The following is a 10,728-nucleotide window of genomic DNA, read 5'->3' on the forward strand; positions in this document are numbered from 1 at the left end:
CCAGTGGCTCTCCCAGGCACTTCAGCAAGAGGAAGCTTCCTGCCTTTGCACCGGAGGTAACTGGCAACTCCCCATCCGGTGCAAAGGGCCAGGCTACGGGTGAAACCGGGGCACACCCACACCCTGTGCCAGCACCCCACCGCTGCTTGTCTCACCAGGAGTGCGAGAGGGGAGAGGAACCCACATCCCCCTGCCCCATGTACCAGCTGGTTCTGGCAGGGGACAGGGGCATGGGGAAGTCCAGCTTCCTGATGTGCCTCTGTGCAAACGAGTTCAGAGAAGACATCTCCAGCACCCTCGGTAGCACGCCCAGCACTCTTGGCACCCAGCTGGGGCAAGGACACAGGAGCAGCACCTGACTGTCCCTCCCAGCAGGGGTGGACTTGCAGATAAAGCAGCTGCTGGTGGACGGGGAGCAAACCACATTACAGATCTGGGACACAGCTGGGCAGGAGAGGTGAGAGCACAGGGGCTGGGTTGCCTGCTGCCATGCCAGGCCAGTCAGGGCCAGTTCCTGCTCTGGCAGCAGCCCCACAGGCTGGCAGTCACTGCACCAGCAGCAGAGCAGCCCTGGGGCAGTGGGCCTGGCCCAGACCCACAGCAGTGACACCCCTAGCCCCAGGTACCAGAGCATCACCCAGTGCTACTTCCACAAAGCCCACGGCATGCTGCTCCTCTACATCAGCTCCCCAAGCAGCTTCCTCAGCATCCACCAGTGGATTGAGGACATCAAGGTAGCAGGAAGGGTCCAACAGGCACCCAGCCCCCACAGAAAGGGACAGGAGCTCTGGGGCCAGGCTGTGCCATGCCCCAGACAGTCCTAGGGGAGCAGGAACAAGGCAGAGGCTGGTTGTAAAGCAAGGTGGGGGGCCAGCCTCTGGGAGCAGCAGGATTGCTTCCCCCCAGCTTTTCCCCTTCACTGGTGTTTGTGTTGGGTCTGGAACTGCACTCTGCTCCTCAGCATGGTACAGGTGTAACAGGGTGCAGCCGGTGCACATGACAGAGCTCTAGGGCTCCTTGAGGAGATGGACTACAGCAGCAGCTGGAGGCTGCCAGACCCAGGGAGCCCTGAGCTGCCCTTCCCTCCCACAGGCCACAGAGAGGCCACTCATGCTGGTGGGGAACAAGACAGACCTGCGGCGCAGCCTGCCAGAGGCAGCAGGGATCCACGAAGCCCACAGGCAGCAACTGGCCATGGTGAGCAGGCGCACCTCGGGGCCCCCAAGGGCAGCAGGGACCCCACTGACACCCCCTGCTCCCCCCAGGCCCATGGCTCCCCGTTCTGTGAGACCAGCGCCAAGGACAGCACCAATGTGGTGGAGGCAGCGCTGCACCTTGCCCAGTGAGGAGCCCTGCCTGCTGTGGCACCCAGCTTGGGGCCACACAGGGCCCGCGGCAGCCACTAAGCCCCATCCTGCCAGGGTGGTGGGACCAGCTGATGCCACTGCTCCTGGCCCTGCAGGGAAGTGAAGAGGACAGTGGGCCAGAGCAAAGGCCACAGCGCTGGACTGGACCTCAGCATCCCAAGGACAGCTCCACACTGCTGCTGGACCTAGCACAAGAAATAGGCCTGCTGCCAGCTTCATGTCCTCTCCGTAGACAATTTCCCAGTCTGACTGTGCCCGCAGAGGTGCTGCGGAGCAGGCAGCTTACCCTGCTTCAGCTCCTGCGCCTGCTTGTCCCACCAGCTGCAGGAGCCGTCCAGTCCACACGTAGGCCCAGCCACCGTCACCCCAGACCTGCATTGCCTCCCTGCCGCCAGCTCCAACCCTCCTTCCCACCCTCATTGCAACCCATCCCTCTCAGCTGTGATCCTTTCCTGGTCTCATCCCTCCAGGCTTCCAGCCATCCCACCCTCCCCAGGGCGTTTACTGCCTCTCTGCCCCTCTCCCCACACACCCCTGCCCGGGGTCCCACCGGCTGCCCTGACCCCCCAGGCGACATCCCCTGACACCTCCCAGACCAGGCCCCATCTTTGTTCCTCACCTCGAAGATGCAGCTGCTCCACACCGCAAGAGCCGTGCTTGGTCCATCCCTCTTCACCAGCATGAAACGCGGCCACGAACACTCCCTCCCGGCCGGGGGGGGCACGGCACCGGTGCCCCCTCCCGCTCCCAAGGCAGCCCCAGCCCCCCCCGCCCGGGCGCACGGAGGGAGGAGACAGGCCTTGCAGGGCTCCACAAGCTACTTTAATAGGAGACAGACCCGAGGCAGGCGCGGGGGGCTGCCGGGGTCCCCGGCGGGGCGGCCCGGCCCCGGGGCTGCGCTGGGCATCCTGCCGGCGGGCGGCCCGGCCCCAGGGCAGAGGCGGCCCGGCCCGGCCGCGGGCTACTTGGCGCCCTCCTTCTTCTCGTCCGCCTTCTTCTGCTTCTGCTGCATGATCTCCGAGTCCCTGCGGGAGAACGTGTCGCCGGGCTGGCAGCGGTACCAGCACCGCCACCGAGAGGGGACCGGGGATCGGGACTGGGGGGGTGCGGGTCGGCGAGGCCGGCCCAGCGCTTACCTCTGCTTGCGGGCGGCGGCCGAGAGCCCGTCGTCCCGCCGCTTGCCCTTGCCCGAGTCGCTCTGCTTCTTCAGGTTCTTCTGCCGCGCCAATTCGCGCTGGTTCCCGCCTGCGACGGCGCGGCCGCCTCAGAACGGCCCGGCCCGGGGCCCGGCCCCGCGGCCCAGCCCCGGCCCCGCGGCCCAGCTCGCACCCCGGCCCCGCGCTCTCGGGTAACGGCGCCGCCGCTCCCCCCCCGCCCCCAGCCACCCACCCACCCCCCCAAGCCGGCCCCGCAGGGCGGGTCACGGCGCCGCTCCCCCCGGCCCAGCCGCGGCCCGCACTCACGGGTCATGGCGCCGCTCCCTCCCGCCCTCCGCTCCGCCGCCACGTCCCGCACTGACCCCCCCGCGCCCCGCCCCGCCCCGCTCTTTAAGGGCGCGGCACGGCCAATCGCCGCGCCGAGCCCGCCCCTGCCGCTCTCCTATTGGCGCACCTCTCCGGCTAGGCCCCGCCTGATTGGCCGCGGGCTACGGCTGCCATTCTGCCGGCGGGGGCGAAAAAGCCGGAAGCTGGGGCGCAGGCGCCAGGGCCGCGCCTACGCGTTGGGGGGCGGGACATGACGGGGCCGCGCCCCGCCATGACGCCTAGGGCGTGAGCCGTGCGGGGGGCGGGGCGGGAGACAGCGCGGGAGGGCGGGGAGGGGCGGGGCAGGGGGGCGGGGCGGCCGGGGCGCTGCGGGCGCCTTTCCTGCTCCTCGGTCCGACGCCCGGAGGCGCTGCGGCCCCCGAGCCGGGCCGGGCCGGGCCACCGGCGGCCCCGCAGCCTCTTCTCCATCCCCGGGGGGGCGGCAGCTCCTCCGGGCGGGCTTCGCGGCGCCGCTCAGGCCTCTCCTTCCGCCGCGGGCGGTGCTGGGGCTCTGCGGGGAGGGACCGCCGTGAGCGCCATCCGCGCCGGTGGGGCCAGGCGGGACCGCGACCGGCCCCCGACGGCCCCTCCCCGGGCAGCCCGCTCCGCCGGCGCGCCTACGCACCCGGGGCTCGGCGGCGGCGTCGGGCCCTGGCGGGGCTCCTGGGGGTCGGCGCAGGCCGGGGGGCTCCGGCGCTTCACCAGCCGCGAGAGCTCGGCGTGGATCACCTGCGGGCGGCGGGGCGGCTGCGGCGGCTCCGGCGGGACCCCCGACGGTGCCGGTGTCGCCCCCCCACCCCGAGCCGGGCTCCTGCGAGACCCCCGCACCTTGCTGGCCGGGTCCAGCTCCAGGGCTCTCCTCAGGTCGAGCTCGGCCTCCGCGTCCCGGCCCTGCTGCGCCAGCAGCTGCGGGGAGAGGAGCGGGTGGGAGCGGGCGGGCGGACTGGGGAGAGGAGCGAGGAGGGGGGGCGCGGGCCTCGGACCCACCTGCCCCCGCCGGAGCAGCGCCCGGCCGTTGTCCGGGCTGATGCGCAGTACCGCCTCGCAGGCCGCCAGCGCCTCGCCCGCCCGCTCCAGCTTCAGCTCGGCGGCCGCGCAGTTGTTGAGGCATTTGACGCGTTGCTCCCGCAGCTCCTCTTCCTCCTGCGGCCCGGGCGGGGCTGCGGGGGGAGTGCGGCCTCAGCGCCCCGACTCAGCTCCCGACCTCCCCCCCCTTCTCCCCCGCCCGGTCTCACCGGCGGGGGGGCCGTCGAGGGCGCGCAGGGCCAGGCGGTAGGAGTGCAGCGCTGCCGCGAAGTCGCCCCGCGCGAAGTGGAAGTTGCCCCTCTCCCTCCGCTGCGAGCCCAGGCGCAGGCGGGCGGCGGGCGGCAGCGGCTGCGGGTCGGGGCCGTCTCGCACCTCCAACAGCGTCACCTCGAACAGCAGCGGTGCCTCGGGCGGCACGTCGGGCTCCCTGCGGGCACAGCGCCGGCTGCCCCAGCCCCTGGCCGGCCCCCGGCCCTACCGGTCCTTGCCTCCCCCGCCTCCTCCGGCCCCTTGCTCCCCTCCCAGGCCCCCTGCCCGCCCCGCCCCCCCCCCCCCCTTGTCCGCCCTACCTGCCCGGGCGGCCGTAGCCGTAGGGGAAGGCGGCGAGGAAGAAGGAGACCTCCCCGGGCTGCATGGTGGGGACGCCCAGCTCCAGGGCCTGCGGACGCGGGCACGGAGGGGCTGGCCGGGCGCGGCACCGGGCGGCGCTCAGCCCGCACCGCGCCCCGGCTGGGACTGACCTGCACGACGTCGCCGTGTCCCGGCACGAAGGTGAGCCGCGGGTCCCGCTCCACCAGCCCGCCGTCCTCCAGGGCGCCCAGCACCTTCACCGACACCTCCTGGCCCGGCCGCGGTCGCGGCCCGCCCTGCCCGTCCCGCACCACGCGCTTCCGCAGCAGCCGGTCCTCTGCGGGGCGGGGGCGGCCCTGAGAGCCGTCCCGGGACGCCCGGGGCCCGGCTCTTCCCGGGGCTGCCCGCGGGCGCTCACCCGTCAGGTCGCTCCAGCCGTCGGCCGCGAAGAGCGGCCCGAAGCCGCCGGGGCCCGGGGCCGCCAGCGCCTCCAGCCGCCGGTAGAAGAGCCGTTCCTCCTCGCGCACCGACGGCACGGCGATGGCGGTGTGGGGCAGGCGGAACCGCACCCGCCTGCCCCCACCGGGGCCCCGCGGCCGCCCGCCGGCCCCCGCCTCCCGCTCCGGGGAGCCGCCGGGCGAGGGTCCCGGCATGCCCGGTCCCGGCCCGCCTCGCCGCCCGCCGCTACCAGCCGGCCTCGGTCCAGGCCGCCCCCGGGGCTCGACGGCGGCGGGCGCCCGCGGCCCCCAGCCCGCACCGGACGCGTCGCCGCCGGCCCCGCCGCGCCGCGACTGCCCCGGGCCGCCCGGGCCGGGACCGACGCCCCAAGCGCATCGCGTCGCGCCGTTACCTAACGCCGGGAAGCCGCTCAGGGGATTAGCACGGGCCGGCGGCAAAAATAGCCGGGTCAGGCCGAGCCCGGCCACGGGGCTCCCGCCGCCACCGCCCCGCCCCGCCGCGGTCCGGGCCATGCCGCGGCCGGAGCTGCGCGGGCGGCTCCGGTACCGGGGCTGCGGGCCGGGTCCCCGGCTGAGCCTCCTGCACGTGCGGGTCTCGGCGGCGCGGGCGCTGCGCGGCTGCGGTCGGCGGCAGGTGGGACCGGACCGGGCCGGGGCGGGCGGGGGTCCCGGGGGACCCGGGCGCAGGCGGGACTCATCGGTGCCCGCTGTAGTTGCAGGGGGCGCCGGGGCCCGCGATCGCCTTCCAGGGTAGCCGGGGGGTGATGGGGGACCGGGAGGGACCGGGGAGACCGGGGAACTCAGGGCGGCCCGGGGGTTGGGGGGACCGGGAGGGACCAGGGGACCGGGGAGCCCAGGGCGGCCGGGGGGTGAGTGGGGGGACCGGGAAACCCAGGGTGGCCACGGCGTGGGGGAACCGGGGGGCCGGGGAAACCAGGGAGGCCGGGAGTGAGTGGATCGGGGTACCGGGAAGATTGGAGGGCCCGGCCGGGTCCCCGCGGGCCGTGTCGTGCCGGTGGCGCCGGTGCTCCCGCCGGTGGGAGCGGGGGGTGGCGGGCTGCCCCGCGGGGTGGATCCGCCGCGCCCCGGGGGAACAGGGAGGCTCGGGGGGGGGGCCGCGGCCTTGATGGCCCGTCCCGCCGGCAGTGCCTGACGGTGCCGGGAGGCCCCAGGACCCCCCCTCCCCCGCGGCTCTTCTTCTCCCTCTCCCGCTGCAGCCGGGACGAACGAGGGGCCAGCTTCGAGTGTGCGCGGCTGGCCGTGCCCCGGTGAGCCTGCCGGGCCCCCGCGGTCCCGGTCGCCGGCCCTCCGGTCCCTCAGCGCTCACCTCGGGGTCAGCCCCAGCCCTGCTCCCGCTGGCGGAGCCGCGGGCACAGATGGGTGGGAGCGCTGCCCAGGGGTGCGCTCCCACCAGTGGGGTTCGCTCCTGCTCTTCTTCTCGCGGTCCCCGATGGCCCTGGCCAAGCAGCCTGGTGTTTTCAGGGTCTAGAAGTCCCTGGCACCCTCCCTGAGCTCACAGCATCCTGAGCTCCCCGTCCCTGTAAGGGCATCCAGAGTTGCCAGGGCAGCAGCAGCCCCGGAGACGGGGACTTTGGAGACAGTCTGGGTATGGATTCCCTCCTTCCTTGCTTGTTCGGGGTGCCCACCTTGCAGGGCCTTCTCTGGACATTGCATGGGGCCAGGGGAGCAGGCTGGGCTCAGCTGGCAGGAGGTGTTGTCTTCTCCCAGGCTAGGTCAGGGCCAGCTGGACAGCCTGGGCAGCGTCCAGGAGAAAATCATAGTCTGTGCCTGGGGGAGCTGCTCCCCACTGCTGTAGGAGCCTGTGTCCTTGGCAAAGGAGTCCTGCAGCAGAGCAGTTGTTGAGCCCGATCCAGCCGTGCTTGGCTCCAGTTAGTGCGGTGCCATGGGTGGCCCTGGCCTGAATGACAGTGGGTGCTGAGCCTCCACTCCCTGCCAGGCTGGCCCTGCTCTCCCCCCTGGGATGACAGTGCTGCCTTCTCTGGGACCAGCTGGCCCTGCAACGCGGCAGCCACTGCTCACCGTGGCCAGGGCAGCAGCTCCGCACGTCTGGGGGTCTCAGGCTGCACCAGTGAGCAGGAGGCAGTAGCAGCACCAGGAGAGCTGTAGTGTCCCTGTCCCATCAGTGGTGGGAGGGGCAGCCATGGCAGGCTGGGGGTGCAGAGGCTCAGGGGGCTGTGTGCCAGGACTAATGGGGGAGGAAAGCAGAACCTGGTGTGATTCTCCTCAGGGGCTGACCCCATTCTGTCCCAATGTGTCCGCAGGCGAAGGTGTCACGGCTCCCAAGGCCAGTGTGATGGGCCTGCCAGGGAAGTGCTCTGTCTGCCGTGTCCCAGAGAGCAGAAACCACAGACCTGCAACAGCCAGCCCCAGGGCGTCTCTTCAAAGCCTGGTTCAGCCCTGGGCCCTGCGGCCCTGTCGCAAGCACGAGCTCCTGCAGCGGCTGGAGGGGATGCTGGCGGGCAGGCGCAGTGGGGCACGGCTGCTGGCAGCACTGGAGGAGGTGAGGGTGCCGGCTGTGGTGCCTGCTCGAGTGTGAGAGCACTGCAACATGCCCACCTGGCTGCGCTCCCCCCAGGTTGCCGAGCTGGAGCTGGCTGCCTGCTGCTACCCCCTGAAGGGGACCCTTGTGCTGGAGAACTGGCCAGGGAACACGGTGCAGGAGCAGCAGCAGGCTGCCCTGCTGCAGCGCAGGTAGAGCAGGGGCCCTGGGGCAAGCAGCAGTGAGAGCAGCAGGGTCTGGGGGTGCTTGGTTGCTGCTGGGGTCTGGCCACAGGCACAATGCATTTACTCCCAGGTACTCAGCACCCTTCGGGCAAGACTGGACCCAGCCCTCTGCTGCCCAGCCACTTGGCATTTGGAGACACTTTCCCCAGTCTTGGTCTCTGGTCTCTACTGTCTGTCATGCCCCAGGAGCCAGGATCGCAGACCCTTGGCCCCATCCTTCCTGGTGCCTCTGCAGCAGCCTCCAGAGCACGGCTCCCCTCAGGCCACCAGCAGAAACCTTCTGGGGGTGGTAGGTGTTCATGAGCTCCAGCAGCAGAAAGCCCCCAGGGGGGTGTGGGTGGGGAGACCCCACTTCAGTGTAGCTGCTTCCCGAAGGCATTGGGCTTCTTCCTCTCTGCGCCTCCTTTCCAGCAAAGCCCCCTTTGCCCCCCAGCCCAAATGCTCTGAGCTCTGGACTCTGCCCCTGCCTTGTGTCCTGGCCAACCTGAGGCATGGTGCAGCAGTGGGGGGGCTGGCCCTGCCGTGACACCCACCCTCACCCCGTACAGCCCAAAGGACAGGACACATGCGAGCACTGACATGAAGTGAGGGATGCAGCAGCCCTGGGCTGTGTGGGCTGAAGCTGGCAGGGGACCCTTCAGCACCGGGTCCCAGCACAGGGGCCCAGGACAGGCAGAGCAAGTTTGTCCTTCAGAAACGCCTGGCACTGCTGGATTTCTCAGATCTAAGAGCCAGCAAGAGGTCTTGGGCTCTGGCATCTGGCCCTGGCTCACAAGAGTGGCACCGGAGCTGCCCATAGATGCTCAGCGCAGGCCACCCAGCAGCACAGGGCCAGCAGCAAGCTGGGCGTATGCCCCCCAGCAGCCATGCTGGGGAGCTGGAGAGCCCCAAGAGCTAGGAGGAGGCAGGCGATGACTGGGAAGAGAGTGCCCCAAGCCCAGAGCAGCACCCCTCTGCCCCCAGAGGTGAGGGGTGCCTGGGGCAAGCAGCCAGGGACAGCCCCAAGGTGCATGGGCCTGCCAGCTCATGCAGAAGCTGGACCAGACCCGAGGGAGCCCTGGGAGGAGGTGGGTGGCCCAAACCAGGACTCCTGGCAAGCAGAGAGGCTTTGGCTAGGAGGCTAGGGCAAATAAGGGACAGTGCAAGCCTGGGTGAACCACCCAGCCTCATGACCTGAGGCCATCTCTGTGGACACATATTTAGTTAACAGTCACAAGAGCATTCCAGATGCCTTTAGAAGGCCTTGAACAGAATAAACATGAAGACAAAAAAAGATGCCAATTAGAAGAACACAGGTGCGCATTCCACGATAAAGGGAACTTGGCACAAAGAACCTCAGTTTGGCAGTTTATCTTGACCAATTAGACTGAGACAAGTTTTGCATGTTTTAGTTGATGTAACCAATTATGTCCTATGTTTATGTGTGTGTACAGAGTTAGTATAACCAATTATATCTTATGTTTATACGCGTGTACAGTGTCGATATAACCAATCATATTTTATGCTTGTGCGTGTGGACACTATATGCTTGCATGCAGCAACCAATCAAAGCTTTTAAGGAACTTAGAGAATTGTATAAGAATGATCAGCTATGCTCAATAAACTGGCGACTTTGATCATCATATTGGTGTCCTGTCATCCGTCCCCACATAGAATTTCGCAACACATCTCTGCTGCAGCTGCGTGGCCGAGCAGGGCAACCCCGGCACCTTGCACGCCAGCATCCCTCAGGGGTCCCTGAAAGGCCCCTCAGATCTCCCCGGTGGGCCAGGGGCTCTATGTCCACCAGAGCCATGTGACTGCAAGCTTGGCTTTGGAGAAGGGGCCTTCCAGTGAGCCCAGGGGCAGGACAAGTCCTGGCCGAGGTGAGGCAGAGGTGCTCCAGCGAGCTTGATAACCCTCATGATCTTCTGCTCCTTGCCAGGCCCCAGGCTAGCAGCTCCTCCTTAGCAGAGATCCCAGATTACTTGCGGTAAGAGAGCTTGGCCCTCACTGCTGTGGGGCTCCCCATTGCTTAGTGTAATTTGGCCCAGCCCCACAGCATCAGGCAGGCTGAGACAAGCTACCTGCCTCACCTCCGACAACAGCAGCAAAAGGGCTGCAAGCTGGGCCCCAGGCACAGCCAGGTCGCAGCCCTGCCTACTTGCTGTCCCTCACACCAAAGGGCCTCGGCAAGACGACAGCACCGCCAGCCCCCTGCCCTGCCAAGAGCAAGGGCTCTGCTCTGCTGCAGAGGTCTTGCAGGCCCAGGGAGAACAAGCTTCTCCTGGTCACAGCAGGAAACACTGTACCATCTCCTCAGTGGAGCAGCGCAGAGCTTATGAGGCAGCTTTTAGTGCAGACAACACAGAGTACCACAATCTGCACACTCACATTGGTAACGTGAGCTGGAAATTTATTCAACTGGGAGCCAAAATGAAGATGTTGAAACAAGGAACGGAGGAATGCAAGGCAAGAGGGACACCTGGGGCATGATGGCACAACACAGCCATGGTCCAGTTCTGCTCACCCAACTGCTTCTGGGTGTCAGGCACTTGAAGCTACAATTGTGCATGAGTCCCGCCACTTCAAGAAGGTGAGGCTGGATACAGGGCAGGGACTAGGTTCCCTCCCATAGCTGATCCATATACATTTTTTTTTCCCCCCTCTAGACTTATCCTAGCTACTAGCAGGAGAAGCAGCGCTGTGAATACCTCCACCAGAAGCTGTCTCATATCAAAAGCCTGATTCTACAGTTTGAAGGAAGCTGGAGCTCCTAGGCAAACCATTGCTGCAATTCTTTTCCTTGCTTATCAGGACCTGTCCCTGAAGTGGTGGAAGAAACAAATCCCTGAGAGTGCATGAGATCAAGGACAGGGTTCAGGAGTGCCCTGCTGCCCTCAGTGCATACCCCAGTGCCCCACAGCCCATGTGTGGCTAGTGCACAGGCCAGCTGCTGGGCTGCTCCAGCTGCCTGCAGCCAGCTGGTTTTCTGCTCCCTGCAGGAGAGCAGGCGGCCTTGGCTGCAGAGGAGAGGCAGAGCCAGGCACTCAGCAACCC

At 68.2% G+C, this 10,728-nt stretch overlaps 2 protein-coding genes across 2 annotated transcripts; both read right to left on the reverse strand.

Moving 5' to 3' along the window:
• Positions 1-2,167: 2,167 nt before the first annotated feature.
• SERF2 (small EDRK-rich factor 2) lies at positions 2,168-2,900 on the reverse strand. The gene is made up of 3 exons (XM_075043912.1): positions 2,831-2,900; positions 2,504-2,612; positions 2,168-2,392 (listed from the first exon to the last, which is right to left on the reverse strand). Exons 1-3 carry the CDS (start codon positions 2,835-2,837, stop codon positions 2,329-2,331), a joined length of 180 nt encoding a protein of 59 aa, XP_074900013.1. The 5' UTR covers positions 2,838-2,900; the 3' UTR covers positions 2,168-2,328.
• A 333-nt stretch (positions 2,901-3,233) lies between these two features.
• Positions 3,234-5,149, reverse strand: LOC142038466 (peptidyl-prolyl cis-trans isomerase FKBP8-like). Its single transcript, XM_075043913.1, has 7 exons — positions 4,657-5,149; positions 4,486-4,574; positions 4,126-4,343; positions 3,878-4,050; positions 3,719-3,796; positions 3,516-3,619; positions 3,234-3,401 (listed from the first exon to the last, which is right to left on the reverse strand). Exons 1-7 carry the CDS (start codon positions 5,137-5,139, stop codon positions 3,365-3,367), a joined length of 1,182 nt encoding a protein of 393 aa, XP_074900014.1. The 5' UTR covers positions 5,140-5,149; the 3' UTR covers positions 3,234-3,364.
• Positions 5,150-10,728: the final 5,579 nt, after the last annotated feature.

The sequence above is a fragment of the Buteo buteo genome, chromosome 13 (genome assembly GCF_964188355.1).
Source record: "Buteo buteo chromosome 13, bButBut1.hap1.1, whole genome shotgun sequence".
Lineage (NCBI taxonomy): Eukaryota > Metazoa > Chordata > Aves > Accipitriformes > Accipitridae > Buteo > Buteo buteo.

What these genes read in the sequence shown, in the direction of transcription:
- SERF2 (XM_075043912.1), bottom strand. An exon ending in GCCGCCGCCCGCAAGCAGAG is followed by an intron (nt 2,393 to 2,503) that starts GTAAGCGCTGGG and finishes GTTCTCCCGCAG; the next exon opens with GGACTCGGAGATCATGCAGC.
- LOC142038466 (XM_075043913.1), bottom strand. Translation starts at nt 5,139, where the DNA reads ATGCCGGGACCCTCGCCCGGCGGCTCCCCGGAGCGGGAGGCGGGGGCC. An exon ending in GGCTACGGCCGCCCGGGCAG is followed by an intron (nt 4,344 to 4,485) that starts GTAGGGCGGACA and finishes CTGTGCCCGCAG; the next exon opens with GGAGCCCGACGTGCCGCCCG. An exon ending in CCTCGACGGCCCCCCCGCCG is followed by an intron (nt 4,051 to 4,125) that starts GTGAGACCGGGC and finishes CTCCCCCCGCAG; the next exon opens with CCCCGCCCGGGCCGCAGGAG.